Source organism: Stegodyphus dumicola, chromosome 2, assembly GCF_044657685.1.
Source record: "Stegodyphus dumicola isolate Sdum_Otavi_A_Nest chromosome 2, ASM4465768v1".
Lineage (NCBI taxonomy): Eukaryota > Metazoa > Arthropoda > Arachnida > Araneae > Eresidae > Stegodyphus > Stegodyphus dumicola.
In genome coordinates, this window is record NC_140769.1 from 160,158,129 (window position 1) to 160,184,702 (window position 26,574).

At 37.0% G+C, this 26,574-nt stretch overlaps 2 protein-coding genes across 2 annotated transcripts; both read left to right on the forward strand.

The window, feature by feature from the left end:
- Positions 1-3,204: 3,204 nt before the first annotated feature.
- On the forward strand, positions 3,205-5,066 carry LOC146998626 (uncharacterized). The gene is made up of 2 exons (XM_085810324.1): positions 3,205-4,127; positions 4,217-5,066. Exons 1-2 carry the CDS (start codon positions 3,969-3,971, stop codon positions 4,601-4,603), a joined length of 546 nt encoding a protein of 181 aa, XP_085666450.1. The 5' UTR covers positions 3,205-3,968; the 3' UTR covers positions 4,604-5,066.
- Positions 5,067-18,393: 13,327 nt separating this feature from the next.
- On the forward strand, positions 18,394-19,213 carry LOC118191552 (zinc finger BED domain-containing protein 5-like). The gene is made up of 2 exons (XM_085810235.1): positions 18,394-18,637; positions 18,768-19,213. Exons 1-2 carry the CDS (start codon positions 18,394-18,396, stop codon positions 19,211-19,213), a joined length of 690 nt encoding a protein of 229 aa, XP_085666361.1.
- The last annotated feature ends 7,361 nt before the right edge of the window (positions 19,214-26,574 follow it).

Sequence of the window (26,574 nt, forward strand, 5' to 3'; positions counted from 1 at the left end):
CGAACTGCGGACCTCTGGAATACGCGCCCAGCTTGCAGACCACCACACCACGAAGGCATGTCAAGAAGACGGGAGAAATACCTTATAAGTTGCTATTAATTTTTTACTATCTTTTACAAAGTAAAGGATGGATTGTAATCGTGAAAAATTTTGTGTACTTATTTCACCCATTTTTACAATTCAGAAATCCATTTTGACGATTTTTCTTACAGAATAAAGGACGTTTCCAAAACAGATGGTTTTAAAATGGATTCAAAAGGGATTTTTTTCCTGACGTCTGTACATACGTACGTACGTATGTCGATTAACTCCAAAACGATTAGCCTTACAACGTTGAAATTTTGTATATGGGGCTGTAGGGATATGCTAATTTGCTCCTAAGGCTGAGAAGGTGATAATATAAGTTGGATGACTATCAGTTGGAGAATTTGTACATAGTGTTATTACAAAATTGTATATAATGTAAAAAATCATTGTTTTCAGATTTTTCTTATGCTGTTACTAAAAAATGAGCCTATTTCATGCTCTATAGTCTGTCAAATAGCTCGTTGACAATGAAAATTACTTTTTGACCTTCTTCTTTTCCTGCTCGTTCCAACATGGCAATTAGCCCGAAATTAATTAATTTCCATTCACTAGTTAGTATTTCCAAAATTTTAACAGACATTTTCACTCACATAAGAACTCCTCAACAAACCTCCCTCACACATTCCTAATCCCTCCCACGTACCCAAAATAGCTTCTCAAAGATTCACCACCTGTAATAATTCAAAGTATTCCTACTGCCGATAACGGCATTTCGGAATTTCGGACACACACCCCTTCTGAGTAAGACACAGAAGAACACACTTTACCGACATCCAACTAGAAAGGAAGTAAGTTAATTAATGCATTTTCTGGCTTTTTACCCCTTCTGAGTAAGACACAGAAGACCGACATCCCACTCGAAAGGAAGTAAGTTAATTAATGCATTTTTTTTTAAATTTCTAAGTTAATAATAATGTATTAATTAATGCATTAAGCATATTTCATGTACATTTAACATTTTACATTTCACTATTTCTTATTATATATATTTCAATTTTTCAACTTTTATTTGATTTGTTTTGCAAAGATAGCATAGTTATGTTTCTTATGTTTCTCATGTTTAATACAATTACTTTAAGTTCTATTTCATAATTCCAGTTAAGGTTAATACTGCTTATTATGTTTATTTTTATAAAAATAGTCTTGAATTAACATGCATAAAAGCAAAGATGTCGAGAGACATTTACTCAAGTATCTTGTAAATTCTTACACGAGTAAAAGACAAAACACCTTCGCATTTATTAATTATTGTTCATTGAACAGGAGTTGGTTTTCGGTAATACCCTGAAATTTCACAAAATACTCGTATTTTACTTATCCGCGACGTTTTTCCCTTTGCAAAAGTTACTAATCATAGTCAGAAAACTTTTGAAATTCTTGTTTCTAAAAGGTTCCTTGTGTTATATCTCCTGCTAGATCTTTCAAATTGTAAGACAACAGGAATTCTCCGAATAATTTTCTCTTGTCCAGTTTTGTTCTTACCCTTTCTCGAAGGGCATTTTTTCTAAGCTGATTCGTACTGTATCCCGAATCTTAAAATCTGAAGGAACAGGTTCCTGTGCTGATTGCTGACCGTACAATGCTTTCCAAACTTTTCCATGATTTCGTAATTTAATCGTTACAGGCCCTGTCTTAACACTACGATGCCATGTATTGCTATAACTGGATTTCAGTTTATCAAGCAGCATATCATTAACGCCAATATACCTTCGTGTATTCATTTCGGTAAAGTATTTACACATTTTCGTTTTAAGGGTTCGATTAAATCGTTCCACAAAAGAAGCTTTGGTTGCATAATGTGTAGTGAAAAAGTGAACGTTTCTCTTTTTTTTAAAAAAGATTGAACTTGCTTGTTGATAATCTCATTCCTCGCATCTGTTTGTAAAGATTTGGGTGTACGTTCCGAAAACATTTTTTGGAAAGCAGATTTTATAAACACAGATGCTTTATCTTTGAGAGGGATAGCCCAAGCGTATTTGGAAAGGATATGCATACAGGTTAATACTTGTATCCAATCATTAAAAGAAGCCAGAGATAGCATATCCATTAAATCAGACTGACATGACTCGTTTAAGCTTCTACGATGACTCTAGTTAGTTTTGCCTCAAAGGTTTGTGCAAAGTATGAGAATCCTTGGTTTGCAACCATTTTTCTATGTCTTTTGTTTTTACGCGACCTTTTAAAGCATGATGTGAAGCAATAACAGCCCCGAAACTTGCGGAGACCTGAGGATCCCAAGAAGTCTGAGCCAAAGTTGCGTTCATTGCCACAGTTGTTATGATCTAAGCGTACACTGATATTCATTTATATATGTTTAACAATAACGGAGAAATAATACCAGAATTTCCAATAACTCTGTATAAAAATTCTAGAAATAGGTCTAACACGTGAAATGGAGAGAACATGAATGCTACATAACATCTCAAAGGTTGGATAAGTTATGAAACATTTTTAAGAACAACAACAATATTTATATACTCTAAAATTAATAGCATAGTATTACATAAATAATACTAAGTCTGAACCTAAGAATGAGTCAGTCACGAAATCGTCGGAAAATGAAAATTACGCTTTTTACTGAGCATCATAATATTTTACAAATATTCAGAACCAAAGGCGCCATTTCGTAGAACAAATATTTTCCTTTACTTTATTGAGTGCATGATTTAAAAACGCAGATTTTAAAAAGTCTTTGGTGAGGTAGTGAGCAAGTTTCAGAAATATTAAACAGGGTTTTTCACCTCAAATATTTTCGTAAAATTGTCTGGCGATGACAACAGCATTTAGTCTCAGAGTAACAGATTCTCAATTTCTGTTTTATGAACGAGTTCTTCCCAATGTATGAGATTGGGATATTTCCGTTCTCCTTGTTGTTGAAGAAGCTCTTCGCGCGATGTCTTTAGAATGATTTGGAGGTGTTAGTAGGTATAATAGGCCGGTTTCAAGCTATGAGGCGCTGGGACTGTGTGGCGTACAAGGGGGGGATTTGCGGAGGAACATGCGGGGTTGCTACGTCATCAACCCCGGACGCGTCGCGTCCTGTTCGTGACGTCATCACGCATTATCACCATCTTGCTATTACTACGTCAGCCACATTCTCTTTGTGTGTAATCCGATTTCATGTCCGCGCTTATCGATTGACGCAGAACTCCCTGCTGCTCTGATGTCATACTAAATCCGCAACCTGATTGCAACGTGTAGATACATGTTAGAATTTCTAGAACATTCTATTTAGTTCAGCAATCACCGCTAGAGGGCAGTAGTCTTACACATAGCGCTTTCTGATTGGTTCTCCTGGATCCTGACCAAGGCTCATATAAAGACGTGCTGGACCCTTTCATATCATAATTATCGAATGCTTTTGCAATTCACATCTCACAAATCAGAATCAAGACTTCTGATCACGGGACGTTAAATACTCCCACGTATCTCTGCTCATTACCGCCTCTCTACTGCACCGATTCAAGCTCCATGCACCACTCTGTATGCAACTTATTATTTGAACTTTATTAGTTTTCTTACCTTATATTACCCTGCTTTGCCACCTACGTTTCTTTTTCCAAACGGGCACGGTGCTTACGCACCTCTATTTTTAAAATTAAATGCTAATGGCTGAGGCCGGATAAATATTGGTTAATACTCTCAGCAGTAAACACCAAGTACTAGAATGACGACTTGACTTGACTTCATATCATTTCTGTTCGTGCTGTATGCTTCGCTCCTGCTTCCGCCCTTCCTGTTTGAATCAAGACGTCTTATTCCAGGTATGTATTTTATCATATATCTTTTTCGTGTTCGTATATTCGATTCGATATTTAATTTGAGTATGAAAATCTGCCTTTGTTGCATTGCCTTTATAGTTTGAGTTTATATTTTTTCAGATGGATTTGGAACAACAGTTCGAAAATGAGCCTCTCAACGTGAATGTACTGAAGACTTCAGATTCTGAACAATACCATGAAAAGCCCGAAAAAACACCCATCTCACAGAACGCTAATGGCAAACGAAAAATAGACGAAGATAATACATCTAAGAAGAAAGTAAGTATTACGAAAAGAGTTTATTCTTGCTATAACGTAGACTTATTATTCATTTACCAAACGACTCATAATTATTTTTTCTCTTTTAGCGCAATGGACGGTTTACTGAAGACACAATCCCAGAGGAGCTGAGACACATTGGCAACAATGTCTTTGTGGGGCCTACTCTTTTCAACGGAAAGATCACCATGCACATCAGGCAATACAGCAAGTACGGAAGTGCATACTATCCAACTCGTAACGGTGTGAATTTAGAACCTTGGCATTTAGACACCTTCTCTCAACACAGCCCACAAGAGGTGTTCACAATGAATCTGCAACTACCTAAGAATTTTAGTGTGGAATATGATGGTTACCACATCACGTTAAAGCAACTAACAGTAAAAGGAGTGGAGAAAAAGCAATATTATACTTACAATCGCCCAGTGGGAAGAATTATCTACAAATTACAGTCGTATCAGTGCCATCGTCACTAACCTCGTATATCAATGTATGGACTTTTGTGAAGCCTATGAAAGTGTATCCGAGAAATCTATTAACGAGGAAAAGCTTCCAGAATCTTTCGACATTTCTTTGGGAACAATATGCCTCCAAACCATTCTGAAGACATCACTAGAACAGCTGATCCAAGAACATGGAGATTTGAAGTATCCTAAACTCATAGACTGTGAAGAGCTCGCTATTCATAAAACAGAAACTATCAACTCCTTGGCTCTGAAATTAAACTCTGTTGACATAGCCAGACAATTTTATGGAAATGTATGGACTGAAGAGCCTTATTTACTTCTGCTTAAACCAGCACATTATATCACAAAAGACTTTTTAAAATCTGTTTGTCTCAAAGATGTACTTGATGAAATGAAAGAAACATTTTGTCCTAACAATTTGGAAAATTATGTTGCTTATGGTATTGAATATTATGAATGTTTAGAAAGTAAATAAAATAATTTGTTTATAATGGTCTCTTTACTGTCTCATAATTAAGTTAAAAATAAATATATATAAAATTAAGGAAACATTATAAATACTCGTACACATTTGCTTTTCGTTCATAAGAAAGATAGTTGTAGAAATAAGAGGTTGCATGTTTTAGAGAAAACTATAAATTATAAATAAACTATAAATTTAAAGAAAGCTATAAATGAGCGTTCACATTTCTATTAGTAAAAGTCACTGCTGTACATATCATGAATCTGACTCAGATGTATCGCGATCCAGCCCTTCCCGCCAGTTTTGGTGGAGTGAGAGCTTTGCAAAGAAAGTCACAAGGCGATCAAGAAATGGCTTATATATCATACTTTACACAAGCCTGCCCAACGACATTTTCGTCGCAATCGCTTCCTCGTCAGAGGCATCGACGCTGAGTTTCAATTTGATTTGGCAGATATGCAGTCTCTTGCCAAACACAACGATGGATACAAATATTTGCTAACATGTATTGATATGTTTTCCAAATATGCTTGGACTATTCCACTCAAAGACAAAACAGGCCAGAGTGTTAAATCAGCTCTCGAACGTATTTTTAGCCAAAGAAAGCCACATGTTTTACAGACTGACAAAGGTAAAGAATATAAAAATAAAATCGTACAAACTTATCTTAAAAAAGAAAAAGTTTTTTTTTTCACAACTGAGAACAGTACAGGGAAAGCAAGCATCATTGAAGGATTCCATAAAACCCTCAAAAGCAAAGTGTGGAAGTACTTCAGTAAAATGAATACATACCGTTATATTAACGTAATAGATAAATTAATTCACAGTTATAATCATACCTAGCATCGCTCTATTCAAATCGAACCAGTTAATGTCAATAAACACAATAAGAAACAGTGTGGAATCAATTATATAAAGACCTACCTAAACCTCAACCTAAGTTCAAAGTGGGAGATACAGTGCGCGTTAGCAAATTAAAGATGATTTTTGAAAAAGGCTATCAGGTTCAGTGTTCCGCCTTACTTGCTTTGGGAACATTCAAGAACCTGACTCGGAACAGGGAGCTTACTAAAGCTATGTTCAATAAATGTGGGAAGTAGACAGGATAGACAGGAAGGGTATACGAAACCCTTTATTTTTCACTCTTTACAATAATTTCCGGACTTCGGAATACAGAGACCAACCACTTGTGGTCTTGAACGTAAGGATATAAAAATATTAACTAAATTCTAACTTAACTTTGGAATAATAAAGAAGGGCCTACGTGGAAGATTGGCCGTATATTAACAGGAAGCCGTATGTAGTACAGAGAACTGTTAACACTACAATACGTTAAAAGTTATTAAGAGGATTAAACCTCTGGCCTGGAAGGCAACCAACAACCGAGTAAAACTGCTAAGGCAAGCGGCCTGCTTCTACTAACTCCTTCCTCTCCCTTGCTTGGCAAAAAGCCACAACTTAACTTTGTCTGGCGAACTTGGCGTTCACCAGACAAATTTTGCATAAATAAGTTAACGCTTTTAATTCTGGCCGGAAGTAGAAAATAAGAAGTGATAAAGATTTAAAATAAAATAAACGTTTGTAAAACTTAAGATCCTTACATACTTCCCGCCAGAGTTAATTAGTTTGAAACTGATGTCTAAAACGACCTTGTTGAAAACTTTTAGCTCTAGAATCTAACGCGAGGCCAATCTTTTACAAACATTTCTCACTAGAAACTAGAAATTTAAAAAAAAAATTGTTTTTACAATAGCAGCTCCATGGACACCCAATTTTTCATCTGTACTGCATCTAAACAGGAGCTTTTATTCAAATCTGGTTCCTTCCAGAGATCTGGAAGGAAAACTAGTTTAATGAAATGTTACGCAATGAAATGGCAAGTAACATGCATATTTATATTTCTCTTAACATTCTTATTTCATTCATGACTATTTTAATTATCTCTCCCCGTGCTCTCTGACATGTGTTGTAAAAGAACACCAAACACAAATGTGTTTATGCATACGTGTTCAACACTTCCTCCTACAATCAAAACACTAACGTGTTAAAATTCAACATACCAAGACCTCGTAACACACCCTAATTTCAACTCTAAACCCTGAGGTACTATTCTGAAAGTGGCTAACTCTGAAGTGTAGCGTCAGAGAGCCTAACTACTTTCATTCAACCTTTAACACATATTCACCATGATTTGGTCTTTTTACAGTCACACGAATAAAAAAAAAATTTAACATTACTTTCACTTTTACCATATCACGGTATTTCTTAACATTTAAAATAACAGTTCACATTGTATATAAGAACATATTAACATGCCGTTAATTTTACGCATTTGAAAACATACATTAGTAGTACATTGTTAACTTCTATTCTTTTCAAAGCAAGTGCCAATTCTTTCTACATTGAAATACTACATTTCAAAAAGTCTTTCAGACTAAAACTTCTTTCTGGCCAGAATGTTTTAAATAAAATTTATACAATAACTTTTACAATATTCAAGTATTTACACATTCCTATTATACATCAACTTTAGTTTTACTCGCCAGTAATTGAAAAACATAATACCAAAATAGGTAACAACTCATTTCTCGCCTTTTTGGCGATAAAGGTAGACCTCACATGAGGTAAAACGTCTTGAATTCTGCCACTTGCAGTAAGAATGAAAGATTAACTTAAGTTTGCAAAGTAACATAAAATTTTACTTATCTTTGTGATATTCGGACATTCTTTTCTCTTCCCAGTCCTGGAAGGTAGCTAAGATTCGTGTTTGATTTATCCTCCTTCTTGTGCGGGCTCGCCCTTCAGTGCCTTCCTCTAGGAGCTTTCTTTTCCCTCCAGTTCGGTCACCCTTGAATACCTTCTTTTTCGCCTCTTCCTGTGGTCTTGGCCGTTTGATGGCCGCTGGTCTTGGCGGAACCGGGACACTTCTCTCTCGTTCCTGCTTGGACCACGTTGCTGGCCGTTCAAATTTTCCTTGTATCTTTTCCTCCGCCAGTGGTGGTCCTTCCGCAATTCGGCGACATTTGCTGCGTAGAGTCCTGTCCGATGATTAGATCTTCCGTTTGGGAGCCGGGTTATAGTTGCCGTTATTTCTCCTGGCTCTCTTTGCATTCGTCGTACTTCTCCCTTCTTCATTCTGGGGGTGGTCGTCCGCTCTCTTTTCTGGACGGTGGAACGGCTTCTTTTTCTTGTTATCTTCAATTTTCCACCGGGGAAACTTTCTTTTCAATTGCTCCTGCCTCCTAATGGCTTGTCCTTGTGCTTGTCGTTGTTCCACCTCTGGAGCTTGTGCCTGCAGTGCCTGCCATGCCTGCCGTGCCGGATCCTGCAAAAGATCTTTAAATAATTAAGACACAATAACACGCCAAATAAATACTAATTCAGAAGTCAAACAACAAAAATCAGCGTTATATTTACAAAATTTTCACATTAAAATTTCGCGTCAAGGAACGTGAGGCATATGTTAGAAAAAAGGAAACACAGAAGTCTTCTGTTGCTCAACATTGTTGGTCCGAAAACCACACTTTCAATTTTTCTGCTGCCAAGTTATTCAAAAAACATCTTCCATTGGAGAACTGGATTTTCTAGAGGCATTTCACATTCATAAAAATCTTTCGGTTCTAGTTAACGATCCTAATTCCAATCCAAATTTGCCTTCGGCCTTTAAAGAAATTATGTTTTATTTCTGGTTTCACCAACAGATGGCGCCACTTGCTTATTCTTGTCCAGGCTTTCTTATCTTCTCTAATCATTATTTCCTATCTTGTTCATTTGCGGTTTTGCAGCTGAGGATGGTGGTTCGGTAAAACCATCGAAACTATTCCTGTGAAAATTTTGTAAATATAACGCTGATTTTTGTTGTTTGTCTTCTGAATTAGATCTTTAAATATTTGCATTTTATTACGCTCATAGTATGTTTTTATTTGGTCAATGTTTGCGGAGCATGTTTCACTATTCCTGGCTTTTAACACCACTACAGCGTGAGTTATTTTTTGTATGACATATGGTCCTTCAAATCGTGGAAAAAATTTGGCGGTTTTATCTTCTGGTGCTGAAGAAAGTGAATGCTTAATTTTTAATACTTCATCTCCTACTTTATAAGTTACTCGCCGTCGTTTCAAATCATAATAGAGCTTCTGTTTTCTTTGTGCTACTTCAGTGTTCTTTTTCGCTTCTTTAATTAATTTTTCTATATCACCCATTTTAAGTTCTGGGGCTCTTTGTTGAACATAAAATAATTTATCTAACGGCGTTATAATCTTTCTGCCTAAAAATAACTCAGCAGAAGTTTTGCCCGTTGTATCATGTTTTGCGGTCCTAAGGGCGAAAGCAAATTCATTGACATAGTTATCCCAGCTTTTATGAAAATTTTTAACATAACTACGGATAATTTTCACTATATTTTTATTGACCCGTTCCGCTTTATTTGATTGCGGCCGATACGGGACCGTTTTTAAATGACGTATGCCCAGTTTTTGGCACATGTCTTCAAATATATTACTTACAAATTGGGGACCATTATCCGATATAACTTTTAGGGGCGCCCCATACTTTAAAATATATTTATTTAAAATAGAATCAGTAACTAATTTCGCGGAGACTCGTTTTAAGGGAACAATTTCGGTCTACTTACTAAAATGATCAACCATAACAAGGAGATACCGACTCTTATTTAACTGACTTTTTGGGAAAGGGCCCAATAAATCGATGCCAATTATTTCATTTGGAAATTCGGATTTAATACTATTTAGAAACCCGGCCGGGCGGAAATTAATATAATTAACTGCTTGACATGTTGGGCAGGATTGGACATACGCCCTTGTTAACTTTTGCAGTTCAGGAAAGTAGACTGCCTCGCGTACGCGTTGGATAGTTTTTCGAATACTAGCATGAGAAGCTAATGGGCTGTCGTGTAACTCCTGCAGGATATTTAATCTAAGACTAGCTGGGATAACAGGTTGAAATTCGTTGTTGGAATTTGTAATTTTTGTACAAAATAATAGACCATCTATTAGTTCGTAAAGGGCCGACCTATTTCTTATCGCCACAATATCTTGGTGGATAAAATTTTCAGGATCCTTTAAATACTCATAAATATCTCCAAACTCAGGATCCTTACCCAGTTCGGTTATTACAGTTTCTCGGGAATTTATTGTACATGCTGTGAGCATTGCCACCTTTACAGTATTACCTTCTTCATCTATTTTTATTCTTGATAGGGCATCCGCTACGATATTTTCCTTTCCGGGTGTATGCTTGATTACCAGATTATATTCTTGTAGCTTGAGTGCCCATCTTATTAACCTTGGGGATAAGTTTTTCCCTGAGTACAATCTAGTTACCGCCGCATGATCAGAATACACTGTTATTGGCGCTCTTCCAAAATAGACTCGGAACTTTTGCACTGCTAACAGAACTGCAAGTGCCTCTCTCTCAGTCGCGGAATAATTTCTTTGTGTTTGATTTAAAGTTCGACTAAAAAATGCCACGGGCTGCTGATTTTGCGAAAGTACCGCTCCTACCGCATAATCCGAAGCATCCGCTGAAATTTCTAAATTCTCATCCTTTTCAGGAAATTTCAACACAGGGGCTTCCGTTAATGCTTGCTTTAATTTTTCGAAAGCACTATTGGCTTCGGCCGTCCACGAGAATCTTGCCTTTTTCCTTTTTAATTTTAACAATGGTTCAGCAATAGCTGCAAAATGTTTTATAAAGGCCTATAATATGAACAAAGTCCTAGAAAAGAAGAGAGCTTCCTCGCTGTATTTGGCTGCGGATACTTTTGCACAGCGATTATTTTTGATTCGTCTGTCTCGATTCCTTTCTGAGATATTTTGTAACCTAAATATTTTAATTCAGGGGCTGCAAATTTGCACTTTTCGACATTAACTTTTAGACCGGCCTCATTTAATAATGAAAACACCTGTCTTAAATCCTGTACATGTTGGTCCAGATTATCACTAGTAATAATGATATCGTCTAAATAGATAAATGTGGACTTTCCAAGAACAGGCCTTAGCACCATGTCCATACATCGCTGAAATGTTGCCGGTGCCCCTGAAAGGCCAAACGGCATACGCAGGAATGCATAAGTGCCAGACTTGGTTATAAAAGCAGTCTTAGGCACGCGTCTCGGTCTAACCCCTATTTGAAAATAACCAGTCGTTAAGTCTAAAGTCGTCATATATTTGGTAGACGTTATGTTCCTTAGAATTTCTTCAATAATAGGTAACGGATATACCGGATATTTAGTTATGGAGTTTAATTTACGATAGTCAATCGCGAAACGCCACCTTTTTTTATGTGTTAATGGGTAGTCATTGTTTTTCTTACATAAAACCACCGGACTAGCATAACTACTTGAGATGGGCGTTATGATCTTTTTATGTAGCATATCGCTAATGTGCCATTCTATATTTTTTTCTTTATTCTTATTATACCGGTATGCTTCGTGGCGAACTGGCATTGAATCTCCGGTGTCAATACTATGGTTAGTAACTTGAGTAAATCCTGGAATATCACTAAATAACGAAGCAAATTCACTTACCACTTGTCGGATTCTTTGTTGCTCTTCCTTAGGCAGGTGTTCAAGGTTTAACATTGGCGGTTCCGTTATTTCTTCTCGAACTGGTTTCATCGTCAGCTTAAGGGACGCTTCATTAAAATCCAGCGTTGCTTCTGCCTCTGAAAGAAAATCTATTCCTAAGATAATATGTGCTTGCAGATTCTTTACTATAAAAACATAACCTTTACTTGTTCGTCCTTGATACGAATGTATAGCGGTAATTTACCTATGCACTTACATCTTTCTCCTTGCGCAGCTAACACTGTCGTATTATCCGAATTATATATGCGGTGTTTACGAAAATACTTCCTAAAAAAATCTTCTGCCGCACAGGAACACTGCGCGCCTGTATCCAGGAGTGGGGTGGCTGGGATGTTATTCACCAACACTTCAATCTTCGGAAGAGTCAAATTTTTCACCATTACTGTATTTAACTTGAAGGAAGAGGGGTTTTCTTGGCCTTCGGATTTCCGCACCCTCCCGTCAGCAGAAATCCGTTTTAGTTTAAATCTTTTTTTCTTTCCATGCTTTCCTTCTTTTTCCACTGGCCTTGAGACTTTTTTCCTGGATTGCTATTGAACTGCCGACGTTCGCCGGCTGTTTTTAGATGCTCGGGTTTCCTTGCCCACTGATTCGCTTTGCTTCCGTAGCCGTGTGCTTGACTTTGCTGTGGTCTTGGCACACCAAATTGGTTTCGTTGTTGATATTGGCGTCTTCTTTCAATGTCCGCCGTTCTTCTACTTTCAAACTGGATTGCTAGCTCAAATAACTTTTCCAGTGTAGTCGGATTCCTTAATTCAATAAAGTCTTGTACTTGAGGAAGTAACCTCAGCAAAATCACTTGAATTATCTCAAGATCCGGACGGTTTCCATACAAGAGTTTTAAGACGTGAATTTTTCTTAAAATAAAACTTGAGAGATTTTCAATTGGTTTCTGGTATATGCTGAAAAGTTCCGCTTCTAATTTCGCACGATCTCTTACGACAGGGAAAGCTTTTACTAAGGCAGTCTTGAAATTTTCGTAAGTATAGGTGGGACTTCCTGCTTGACCCAAGAGACTTCTGCCTATACATTTGAACCAATTAAGCGCTTGGCCCCTCAACGCGCTGGTAGCTAATGTGACTTTCTGGAACTCGTGCACGGGATACATCATGAAGTGGTCATCTAGTTTTTCCAAAAAACTGGTAACCGGTGAGTTTCCATTAAATGTTGCTTCTGGTTTCATCGCTGCGCGCATGGTCTGGACGATGTAACCAAATCCTTCCAGGGCGGCAGCTGGCATTTCTGGATTTTGAGCCGCTTCTGCTGGCAGCACAGGTTCTTGAAACTCGGCCATGGTTATTCTTCTTCGTCGGGCGCCACTATCAGGTTCTATGTTCCTCCTTACTTGCTTTGGGAACATTCAAGAACCTGACTCGGAACAGGGAGCTTACTAAAGCTATGTTCAATAAATGTGGGAAGTAGACAAGATACACAGGAAGGGTATACGAAACCCTTTATTTTTCACTCTTTACAATAATTTCCGGACTTCGGAATACAGAGACCAACCATTTGTGGTCTTGAACGTAAGAATATAAAAATATTAACTAAATTCTATCTTAACTTTGGAATAATAAACAAGGGCCTACGTGGAAGATTGACCGTATATTAACAGGAAGCCGTATGTAGTACAGAGAACTGTTAACACTACAATACGTTTAAAATTATTAAGAGGATTAAACCTCTGGCCTGGAAGACAACCAGCAACCGCGTAAAACTGCTAAGGCAAGCGGCCTGCTTCTACTAACTCCTCCCTTGCTTGGCAAAAAGCCACAACTTAAGTACTTGGCGTTCGCCAGACAAATTGGCATAAATAAGTTAAAGCTTTTAATTCTGGCCGGAAGTAGAAAATAAGAAGTGATAGTAAAGATTTAAAATAAAATAAACGTTAGTAAAACTTAAGATCCTTACAAGGCTATGAAAGTAACTGGACGAGAGAAATATTTACGAGCTATGAAATCCTTCCTCGAAATCCACCTGTTTATCGACTTAAAGACCTCGCTGGAGAAGTCATTGAAGGAACATTTTACGAAAAAAGGAACTGCAAAAAATTTCAGATTCGGGATATTATCCTGTTGAAAAAGTGTTGCTAGAAAGAAATAGAAATGGTATGACAGAATACTATGTGAAATTTTTAGGTTATCCACCAAAACTTAATGCATGGGTGACAAATGTGAAAAGAATATAAAAACTCCACATCGTGTAAAGAATCGTCATTTGCCAAGATGTCTTTCTATATGACGTTACCTAGTGATAGCTCTCAACATTATTTTCCAGAAAATACTATCTCTCATTTCATTACTCAGTTGCCCGTACCCATATCTTTGAACGGGGAATGGGAAGTTGGTCTTTCTGAGATCATTTACCCGCACACCTGGTACAATATTAACAAAGATAACAATCTCTTTGGCTTTGATTTGGGTGACTCTTCGGGTGTAAGGGAAGTTGCCAATAGAAAAATACTACCAGGATGTTACGAAAGTGTTTCAGATCTTTTAAAAGCCATGACTTTAGCATCATTTAAAGATAAAATCTCTTTACAGTATGATCGTTCAACAAAAAGAGTGAAAATTGTGACGCAAAATGGAGCTCGGTTAATCTTTTATGATTCGGGATTGGCAAGTTTATTAGGCTTCGAACCGCAGATTGTCGAAGTTACTTGGAATAGTCCATATGTGGGTGATTTGCATTCTGCTTATACATTACTTTATGTGTATAGTGATATCGTTTCGCCTCAGATTGTTGGTAAATGTGCAAGCTCCTCTCTTAAGAGTCGTGACAGTTACCGGAAGAGATGGTGGTACCGCAAATGTACAGTACGACAGACCGCATTATGTACCAATAGCAAGAAATTCATTTAATACAATCGAAGTGGAAATCCGACTCAATTCGGGTACATTCGTTCCTTTTGAGAGGGGTAAGTTAATTCTTGTGCTTCATTTCCGAAGGCGACAAATCCTATAAATATGACTACAGAAGAGGAAAACTTTTATTTGTAAAGAAGATATCAAGATGCTCGTACCATACGAATGTTGTATTCAGAATTATGAAAATCATTATCAAACCGGCTCGGGACTTTCTTATTATCAAGGCCAACCCCAGCGCCGGCCTGCAAAATAGCTGAAGTTGCCCCCCCCTTTTTTTCTAAATTTTTGTATAGGAGAAGGAAGTTTTGAAGAAAGCATTTGTTGAAATTGATTTTAACAATTTATTGAGAATAATTTATTTTTCTGCATTTCATATTTACAAATTTTTCTATAATTTCTTTTGCATCTAGTTCTTGACAGATTTCATTTTCAATGGCAATCAAAGCTAAATTTATGAGTCTTTCCTGCGATATACTTGAACGTAAATATGTCTTGATCAATTTTAATTTGGAGAATGATCTTTCGCTACTAGCAACACTAACAGGAATGCTAAGTAGTATTCTCAGTACAATCTTCAAGTTCGGGAAGCACAAATTATTTGACACAATTAAGTTCAAAATATCGAATGGGTCATTCATACCGGCTGTAAAAATGTCTTTCGAAGCTACTATTTCGTCATAGAGTTCTTCTGCGTTAATATCTTTATTGTCACCACACTGTAACAATTTTTCTAATTTATCACATTTTATTTTCAAATTTGCGTTATCGATTTTTGATAAATTACCCAGGAAACTAAAATTATCCCAGTGATTTTTCATTGCATCAAATCTTTCGTTTAATGATGTCCAAGCAGTATCCAAAATTCTAAAAAAGACATTTGCCCTAAACTTCTCTTCTGGAGATTGAGGGGATTCGTCAGCATGTTCGTAATCGAAGTGAAATTTCTTTTTCCTTCTTCGGACTTCTTCAACAGTTTTAAATTGTGGCTCGCCATCCACTTCTTCACTAAGTTCTTTGGCTTTCTCAAGAATACTTTTGTAATTGATATCACTTCTATATTCTTCAATGAATGTTTTTAAGTTACTTATTGCCTTTAAGGCTAGTGTAACACTCAAACCCTTTTCTTGCAATTGTTTGCTGACAGGATTAATTCTGTTAAGCAAATCGTGCCAAACTATCAAGGAACAAATAAATTTATAATCCTTGATTTTGGTACACAGACTTCGTGCTTCATGTTGCACTTCGTTTGAAGAGCATTCATCTTCGGATATTTCAAAGAGAGCATCATAGATTTCTCCTAGTTGATATCTTAAAGGTCGAATAGCTTCAATTTTGCTTTCCCATCGAGTGTTTGAGAGGGGTTTTTAAGGTTAAACAGGAAATGTTTTTTAAAAGAACTGCCCATCGCTTAGGAGAAGAAGAAAATAAATTGTATATTTGTTGAATTGTCGAAAAAAAAAAAAAAAAAAAAAAAAAAAAAAAAAACTAACTGTATCTGCATTCACTTTTGCTGCATCGTTAATCATTAAATTTAAGCTATGAGCGGCACAAGGAACATAAAACGCACAAGGATTTATTTTTAAGATGTTATTTTGAAGACCATTTTTCTTCCCTTTCATATTTGCGCCGTTGTCATACCCCTGGCCTCTCATATCATTAAGGGGAATGTTCCACATTTTCAACATTTCCATTACTGTCTCACATAGCCCTTTACCTGTAGAATCATCAACTTTAATAAAGCCTAAAAAATTTTCCTTGATTTCTCCCACTCTATCACTGCAAAGGACAAAACGTATGACGGCACTCATCTGTTCAGTTTTGCTAATATCGAGAGTACAATCTAAAATTATAGAATAATACTTGGCTTTTCGAAGGGATAGTAAGATTTTCTCTCTTATACTACTCCAATAATTTGCAGCATTTCATTTTGACTATCTTTGCTTAGATAATGAACTTTGCTGTAGCTACCTCTAGGTCGTAATACTCTTTCTATGTGAAATTCCATAACAGGGTCGAATTTTTGCAAACAATTCCACTAATTTTAAGAAATTTCCGTTATCCTTTTGGTACAGCACATCAGATGAGCCTCGAAAGGCTAAATTCTGGCTGCCAAGAAATTTTGTGATCTCAATCAGTCTCCCTAAAACATTTGACCAATGTTTTTTTTTTTTTTTTTTTTTTTTCATTTTCATACATCTCTTGTATTTGGGAATCAATTCTTGTTTTATTTTTCTCAAGCTCTTTCCATTTTAGGAAATTTTTCATATGTGCTCTACTAATCTCATGCCTATGCAAGGCTTTAGATACATTTAGCCAATCATTATAGCCTTTTACGAGGCTACTACTGTCAACCGATGCAAATATCTTGCAACAGAAACAAAAAACAGAATTTATACCTATAGAATATAATAGCCATGTACGGGGAACTAATTCTCCGTTTTCCATTTTTATGTTATAATATTGTATCACTAAATTTACGTCCATTATTACTTTTCGGATACATTAAACCTTTCCTTTGAATAGGCCCCATTTCGGACAAAGTCATTCTCACTTTGTCGCTAAGAGTTGGCCACTTTGCAGGATCATCAAAATCAATATAAAGAAAGGAATTTTCATTTATGCCAGTCTCTTCCATCGAATTACCTGGATAATCTCTAACTTCCGATTTATTTAATTCCATGCTTGGATCATCTTTCCCTTCCTTTGGAGTTTCATCAGTCCTTTCAATAACTTCATCCAATGCAGCTGATGTTCTTTGGCTGGATGATGTCTGTTCTTTTGTAATTGATTCTGATGCTGATTCAGTGTGAGCATCATTTACGCCCGAAGAAGTCTTCATCTTCTTTATGAAATGAGACATTGCGTCTGCCTGCTTCTGAAGAGCAGCATCTTTCTCAGCTTTGCGTTTACGATTCTGTGCACCGGATGATTTCATCTTTGTTTCCATGTTATCAAAATTTCACACTGAAATTTAAAAATTCAATTCTAAATTTTAAATATCTAATCTTTCTTTTAAAAATATGCCGTAACATCTGCTAAATATAGAATAAAGATGAAAAGTAAAAAAAATGGAGCTAATGAAAAAAATAAACTTTATGATAACTTTTTCGAGCGGTTGGGAAGTATTAGCATCTTTCTAACAAACGATAAGGAAACGTTTGACCGTGTGATGGGTCAAACGTAATGCTTGCCAAGGGCTCTGTGTACAATGACCACCAAACTTCTCTCTCCAAAAACACTAGCTAAGTCTTACCTGAGCCCAGTGTTTCTCAACCTTTCAGTATACGCGGTCAGCCATAATTTTCATCGCACCCCCCCACATATTATAAAGTGTATGCAATTATAATGTATTTTGAGTACTTTTGGCGCTAAATCTTAATTACTAATTACTTACTTATTAATTAAACTACGACCTTAATTTTAAACTTAAAAATTACCAAGAATACGTAAATTTAGTCATATTTGGCAACGTCGATCCTCAGCATTGACAAAACAAGAATCTGTTGCACTTTTATTGCATTTTTTTTCTGTCCACCATCTCAGATATACTCGCGAAACCGCGAGAAGTTCCGACTTGTCTGTGTGTCTACATATTGCTGCGTGGCTAGATGACGCTGCATGTCGCAAGGATTACCGTTTTCGGAGGCAAGATGACGTCTCAAGCATGCGCAGATGTCACAAAATGTTTCTCTATAGGGAGAAGGAAGGAGGAAATTCGATAGTGCCAGTTTTAATTCCAGTCAGTCTCATTCGAGTCTATCCTTCTGACGCTATCTATTCTATCGTGAATGTTTATGTTATATGTTTTCGTGTTAATTGCAATTCACTTTATTAAAAATTCACGGCGGCAGATTTATGCAGAATTATGGATAGATTTTTAAACGGGCGTAAGCGAGCATTAGACGATAGTCAAGCATCGACAAGTACACAGACGAACGTGGTTCCGAAAATAAAATCAAGAAAATATTCTCAAAAATACTTAAATTTTGGATTTACCAGCACTAAAGTAAATGAAGAACAAAGACCATTATGTATCATTCGCTCAAAAACATTGGCAGCAGACAGCATGAAACCTAATAAACTTCAAAGACATTTGGAAACACTTCATAGTGAGTACGTCAACAAACCTAGAGAAATTTTCAAATTAAAATTAAAATCATATGAAAGGCAAAAAACATTTTTTAAAAAAACTGAATGAAAAAGCATTAATTGCTTCTTACAAAGTTTCATATAAAATAGCCAGATGTAAAAAGCCTCACACCATTGGTGAAAAGCGTATTTTGCCAGCAGCAATTGAGATTGTAGAAACTGTGTTTGGAGATAATTTTGCAAACCAATTGCAGTCCGTACCTCTTTCAAACGATACTGTTGCCCGTCGAATTACTGATATAGCTGAAGATGTACAGTGTCAGCTTTTCTCGAAGTTGCGTGACAAATTAGTTTCAATACATTTTGATGAGGCAACAGATAGTAATAAAGACGCTCATTTCATTGCCTATGCTCGATTTTGTGATGATATGTCAATAGTAGAAGAACTACTTTTCTGCAAACCAATAGAACTCAAAGTAAGAGCATACGCATTATTTGCTATCTTAAATGATTTTATGAACGAAGCAAATATAGAATGGAAAAATAGCGTCGGAATACGCACCGATGGTGCTCGTTCAATGTCAGGAAGATTCTAAAGTATACAAGCACTTGTAAAAGCAAAAATCGCCAGAGCAACTGGACACATTGCATAATCCACAGAGAAGCTCTAGCTTCCAAAAAAAAAAATGAGTCCTGGTCTGAATATTATGTTAACTACCGTTGTAACCGTAATAAATTGTATCAGGGTCAATGTTCCTTCTAACCTTCTTCGGGAACATACAAGGACCTGACTCGGAACAGAGAGCTTACTAAAGCTATGTTCACTAATTGTGGTAAGTAGACAGGATACAGACGAAGGGTATACAAACCCTTTATTTTTCTCTATATACAATAACTTCCGTACTTCGGAATACACTGACCCGCCACTTGGGGTCTAACGTAAAAGTATAAAAATAAAACTAAACTCTAATTTAACTTTAGAATAATACACGTGGAAGATTGGCCTTATAATAACAGGAAGCGTATGTAGCACAGAGACTGTGAACACTACAATACGTTTCATTTATCAAGAGGATTAAAACCTCTGGCCTGGAAGGCAAACAGCAACTGCGTAACTTCTAAGGTAAGCGGCCTGCTTTGACTCACTGCTTCCTCTCTCTCGCTTGGCAAAAGGCCACAACTTAAATACTTGGCGTTCGCCAGACAAACTTTGCATAAAAACCTTCACGCTTATAATTCTGGCCGGAAGTAGAAAATAAGAAGTGATAGTAAAGATTTAAAATAAAATAAACGTTAGTAAAACTTAAGATCTTTACATACTTCCCGCCAGAGTTAATTAGTTTGAAACTGAGGTCTAAAACGACCTTGTTGAAAACTTTTAGCTCTAGAATTTAACGCGAGGCCAATCTTTTACAAACATAACTTCGCTAGAAACTAGAAATTTAAAAGAAAGAAATTTGTTACAATAGCAGCTCCCAGGATACAAAAATTTTTTTTCATCTGTACTGCATCTAAACAGGAGCTTTTATTCAATTCTGGTTCCTTCCAGATCTCTGGAAGGAAAACTAGTTTAATGAAATGTTACACAATGAAATGGCAAGTAACATATACAATTATACTTCTCTTAACATTCTTATTTCATTCATGACTATTTTAATTATCTCTCCCCGTGCTCTCTGACATGCGTTGTAAAAGAACACCAAACACGAATGTGTTTCTGTCTACGTGTGCCACACTTCCTCCTACAATCAAAACACTAACGTGTTAAAATTCAACATAACGAGACCTCTTAACACACCCTAATTTCAACTCTAAACCCTGAGGTACTATTCTAAAAGTGGCTAACTCTAAAGTGTAGCGTCAGAGAGCCTAACTACATCATTCAACCTTTAACACATATTCGCCATGATTTAGTCTTTACAGTCACACGAATAACAAATTTTTAACATTACTTTCACTTTTACCATATCACGGTATTTCTTAACATTTAAAATAACAGTTCACATTGTATATAAGAACATATCAACATGCTGTTAATTTTACACATTTGAAAACATACATTAGTAGTACCTTGTTAACTTCTATTCTTTTCAAAGCAAGTGCCAATTTTTTCTACATTGAAATAATACATTTCAAAAAGTCTTTCAGACTAAAACTTCTCTCTTGCTAGAATGTTATAAATAAAATTTATACAATAACTTTTTACAATATTTAAGTCATTACACAACGCTATTATACATCAACTTTAGTTTTACGCGCGAGTAATTGAAAAACATAATAAGAAAATCAATCACAACTCATTTCTCGCCCTTTTGGCGATAAAGGTAGACCTCGCATGAGGTAAAACTTCTTGAAATCTGCCACTTGCAGTAAGAATGAAAGATTAACTTAAGTTTGCAAAGTAACATAAAATTTTACTTATCTTTGTAATATTCGGACATCCTTTTCTGGGCCCAGTCTTTAAAGGTACTGCAGATAGTAGTTTGATTTATCCTCCTTCTTGTACGGGCTCGCCCTTTAGTGCTTTCCTCTGGAAGCTTCCTTTTTTCACCAGTTCGGCCACCCTTGAATACCTTCTTTTTCTCCTCTGCTTGTGGTCTTGGCCGTTTGATGGCAGCTGGTCTTGGCGGAACCGGGAAACTTCTGTCGTGTTCCTGCTTGGACCTCGTTGTTGGCCGTTCAAATTTTCCTTGTAACTTTTCCTCCGCCGCTGATGGCTCTTCTGCAGTTCGGCGACTTTTGCTGCGGAGAGTTCTGTCGGATGAGTAGATCTTCCGTTTTAAAGCCGGGTTATAGTTGCCGTCATTTCTCCTGGTTCTCTTCACATACGTCGACCTTCTCCCTTCTTCATTCTGGGGGTGTTCGTGAACTCTCTTTTCTGGACGGTGGAACGGGTTCTTTTTCTTGTTACCTTCAATTTTTCCGCGGGGCAATTTCCTTTTCACTTGCTTCTGTCTCTCATTGGCTTGCCCTTGTACTTGTCGTTTTTCCACCTCTGGAGCTTGTACCTGCGGTGTCTGCCGTGCCGGATCCTGCAAAAGATCTGAAAAGATTTGCATTTTATTACGATCGAAGTAGGGCTTGATTTGATCAATGTTTGCGGAACAGGTTTCACCATTTCTGGCTTTTAACACTACAACAGCGTGAGTTATTTTTTCTATAACATATGGTCCTTCAAATCGTGGAAAAAATTTGGCAGTTTTATCTTCTGGTGCTGAAGAAAGTGAATGCTTAATTTTTAAAACTTCATCCCCTACTTTATAAGTTACTCCCCGTCGTTTCAAATCATAATATAGCTTCTGTTTTCTTTGTGCTACTTCCGTATTCTTTTTTGCTTCTTTTATTAGATTTTCTATATCACCCATTTTAAATTCTGGGGCTCTTTGTTGCACATAAAATAATTTATCTAACGGTGTTATAATCTTTCTGCCTAGAAATAACTCAGCAGGAGTTTTGCCCGTTGTATCATGTTTTGCGGTCCTAAAGGCGAAAGCAAATTCATTGACATAGTTTTCCCAGCTTTTATGAAAATTTTTAACATAACTACGGATAATTTTCACTATATTTCTATTGACCCGTTCCGCTATATTTGATTGCGGCCGATACGGGACCATTTTTAAATGACGTATGCCCAGTTTTTGGCACATGTCTTCAAATATATTACTTACAAATTGAGGACCATTATCCGATATAACTTTTAGGGGCGCCCCTTATTTTAAAATATATTTATTTAAAATAGAATCAGTAACTAATTTCGCGGAGGCTCGTTTTAAGGGAACAATTTCGGTCCATTTACTAAAATGATCAACCATAACAAGGAGATAGCGACTTTTATTTAACTGACTTTTTGGGAAAGGGCCCAATAAATCGATGCCAATGATTTCATTTGGAAATTCCGATTTAATACTATTTAGAAACCCGGCCGGGCGGAAATTAATATAATTAACTGCTTGACATGTTGGGCAGGACTGGACATACGCCCTTGTTAACTTTTGCAGTTCAGGAAAGTAGACTGCCTCGCGTACGCGTTGGATGGTTTTTCGAATACCAGCATGAGAAGCTAAAGGGCTGTCATGGAGCTCCTGCAGGATATTTAATCTAAGACTAGCTGGGATAACAGGTCGAAATTCGTTGTTGGAATTCGTAGTTTTTGTATAGAATAATAGACCATCTATTAGTTCGTAATGGGCCGCCCTATTTCTTATCGCCACAATATCTTGGTGGCTAAAATTTTCAGGATCCTTCAAATACTCATAAATACTTCCAAACTCAGGATCCTTACCCAGTTCAGTTATTACAGTTTCTCGGGAATTTATTGTACATGCTGTGAGCATTGCCACCTTTACGGTATTCCCTTGTTCATCTATTTTAATTCTTGATAGGGCATCTGCTACGATATTTTCCTTTCCGGGGGTATGCTTGATTACCAGATTATATTCTTGCAGCTTGAGTGCCCATCTTATTAACCTTGGGGATAAATTTTTTCCTGAGTACAATCTAGTTACCGCCGCATGATCAGAGTACACTGTTATCGGCGCCTTTCCAAAATAGACTCGGAACATTTGCACTGCTAACAGAACTGCAAGTGCGACTCTCTCGGTCGCGGAATAGTTTCTTTGTGTTTGATTTAAAGTTCGGCTAAAAAATGCCACGGGCTGCTGATTTTGCGAAAGTACCGCTCCTACCGCATAATCCGAAGCATCCGCTGAAATTTCTAAATTCTCATCCTTTTCAGGAAATTTCAACACAGGGCCTTGCGTTAATGCTTGTTTTAATTTTTCGAAAGCACTATTGGCTTCGGCCGTCCACGAGAATCTTGCCTTTTTCCTTTTTAATTTTAACAATGGTTCAGCAATAGCTGCAAAATGTTTTATAAAGGCCTATAATATGAACAAAGTCCTAGAAAAGAAGAGAGCTTCCTCGCTGTATTTGGCTGCGGATACTTTTGCACAGCGATTATTTTGTGCCAGACTTGGTTATAAAAGCAGTCTTAGGCACGTCCTCAGGCCTCACCCCTATTTGAAAATAACCAGTCGTTAAGTCTAAAGTCGTCATAAATTTGGTTGATTTTATGTTCCTTAAAATTTCTTCTATGATCGGTAACGGATATACCGGATATTTCGTTATGGAATTTAATTTACGGTAATCAATAGCGAATCTCCACCTTTTTGGATGCTCCAAAGGATAGTCATTATTTTTCTTACATAAAACCACCGGGCTAGCATAACTACTTGAGATGGGCGTTATGATCTTTTTACGTAGCATATCGGTAATATGCCATTCTATAATTTTTTCCTTATTCTTATCATACCGGTATGGTTTTTGGCGAACTGGCATTGCATCTCCGGTGTCAATACTATGGTTAGTAACCTGAGTAAATCCTGGAATATCACTAAATAACGAAGCAAATTCACTTACCACTTGTCGGATTCTATCTTGCTCGTCATTAGGCAGGTGGTCAAGTTTTAACATCGGCGGTTCAGCGTTTTCAGTACGAACTGGTTTCATTGTCAGCTTAAGGGACGCTTCATTAAAATCCAGCGTAGCTTGGGCTTCTGAAAGAAAATGGTTTCCTAAAATTAAATGTGCTTGCAGATTCTTTACTATAAAAAACATCACCTTTATTTGTTCGTCCTTGATACGGATATACAAAGGTACTTTACCTACGCACTTACATTTTTCTCCTTGCGCCGCTAACACTGTCGTATTATCCGCATTATATATGCGGTATTTGCGAAAATACTTCCTAAAAAACTCTTCTGCCACACAGGAACACTGCGCGCCGGTATCCAGGAGTGGGGTGGCTGGGATATTATTCACCAAGACTTCAATCTTCGGAAGATTCAAATTTTTCACCATTACTGTATTTAACTTGTAGGAAGAGGGGTTTTCGTGGCCTTTGGATTTCCGCACCCTCTCCTCAGCAGAAATCCGTTTTAGTTTAAATTATTTTTCCTTTCCGTGCTTTCCTTCTTTTTCCCCTGGCCTTCAGACTTTTTTCCTGGGTTGCTATTGAACTGTCGACGTTCGCCGGTTGTTTTCGAATGCTCGGGTTTCCTTGCCCACTGATTCGCTTTTTCTCCGTAGCCGTATGCTTGAGTTTGCTGTAGTCTTGGCGTACCAAATTGGTTTCGCTGTTGATATTGGCGTCTTCTTTCGACGTCCGCCGTTCTTCTTCTTATAAACTGGATTGCTAGCTCAAATAACTTTTCCAGTGTAGTCGGATTTCTTAATTCAATAAAGTCTTGCACTTGGGGCAGTAACCTCGGCAAAATCACTTGAATTATTTCAGGATCCGGACGGTTTCCATACAAGAGCTTGAAAACGTGAATTTTTCTTAAAATAAAGCTCGAGAGGTTTTTCGATTCTTTGTTGATATATACTGAAAAGTTCCGTTTCTAATTTCGCACGATCCCTTACAACAGTGAAGGCTTTTAGTAGGGCAGTCTTGAAATTTTCGTAAGTATAGGTGAGACTTCCTGCTTGACCCAAAAGACTTCTGCCTATACATTTGAACCAGTTAAGCGCTTGGCCCCTCAAAGCGCTGGTAGCTAATGTGACTTTCTGGAACTCGTGCACGGGATACATCATGAAGTGGTCATCTAGTTTTTCCAAACAAAACTGGTTACCGGTGAGTTTCCGTTAAATGTTGCTTCTGGTTTCATCGAAGCGCGCATGGTCTGGACGATGTAACCAAATCCTTCCAGGGTGGCAGCTGGCATTTCTGGATTCTGAGCCGTTTCTGCAGGCAGCACAGGTTCTTCTTGAAACTCGGCCATGGTTATTCTTCTTCGTTGGGCGCCACTATCAGGTTCAATGTTCCTTCTAACCTTCTTCGGGAACATACAAGGACCTGACTGAGAACAGAGAGCTTACTAAAGCTATGTTCACTAATTGTGGTAAGTAGACAGGATACAGACGAAGGGTATACAAACCCTTTATTTTTCTCTATATACAATAACTTCCGTACTTCGGAATACACTGACCCGCCACTTGGGGTCTAACGTAAAAGTATAAAAATAAAACTAAACTCTAATTTAACTTTAGAATAATACACGTGGAAGATTGGCCTTATAATAACAGGAAGCGTATGTAGCACAGAGACTGTGAACACTACAATACGTTTAATTTATCAAGAGGATTAAAACCTCTGGCCTGGAAGGCAAACAGCAACTGCGTAACTTCTAAGGTAAGCGGCCTGCTTTGACTCACTGCTTCCTCTCTCTCGCTTGGCAAAAGGCCACAACTTAAATACTTGGCGTTCGCCAGACAAACTTTGCATAAAAACCTTCACGCTTATAATTCTGGCCGGAAGTAGAAAATAAGAAGTGATAGTAAAGATTTAAAATAAAATAAACTTTAGTAAAACTTAAGATCCTTACAATTGTATAAAAATGACACCTCTGAAATCAAGAATCTTTTCTGCACTTTGTAAAGACATGGGCGCAGCACATTCAGCGTTACTTTTTTATTGTGAGGCAAGATGGTTATCACGTAGGAAATTTTTGCAACGTGTTTATGAATTAAGAGATGAAATCACATTTTCCTAAAAGAGGAAAACAGACTGGGAGCCGAGAATTTTCGCGATGGTTTATTTGTGATGAAATTCAGCTACTTGGTCGACATATTCGAGAAATTAAATAACTTGAATCTTTAACTCCAAGGAGCAAATACACATATATAGGATGCGAATGAGAAAGGTAATGTTTTTTGTAGAAAATTGGAATTGTGGAGCAGAAATGTAAAGCAAAAAAACCTAACAATGTGTAAAAATGTGGATGATTGTATTAAAACTTACAAGGCCAAAGAACAACATGTAAAAGTGGTTTTTGTAACCATTGAAAATCTTTTAGCGATGCTGAAAAAGAATTTAAAAATTACTTTCTTGCTGGCGACAAACTGATAGAAAGTTACGAGTGGGTTAGAGATCCATTTCAAAATACTCCCGAAGGGCTCT

Coding starts and splice junctions, on each gene's coding strand:
- LOC146998626 (XM_085810324.1), top strand. CDS start 3,969: ATGGATTTGGAACAACAGTTCGAAAATGAGCCTCTCAACGTGAATGTA. Junction 4,128..4,216: donor ATAATACATCTAAGAAGAAA/GTAAGTATTACG, acceptor TTTCTCTTTTAG/CGCAATGGACGGTTTACTGA.
- LOC118191552 (XM_085810235.1), top strand. CDS start 18,394: ATGGATAGATTTTTAAACGGGCGTAAGCGAGCATTAGACGATAGTCAA. Junction 18,638..18,767: donor ACATTTGGAAACACTTCATA/GTGAGTACGTCA, acceptor CATATAAAATAG/CCAGATGTAAAAAGCCTCAC.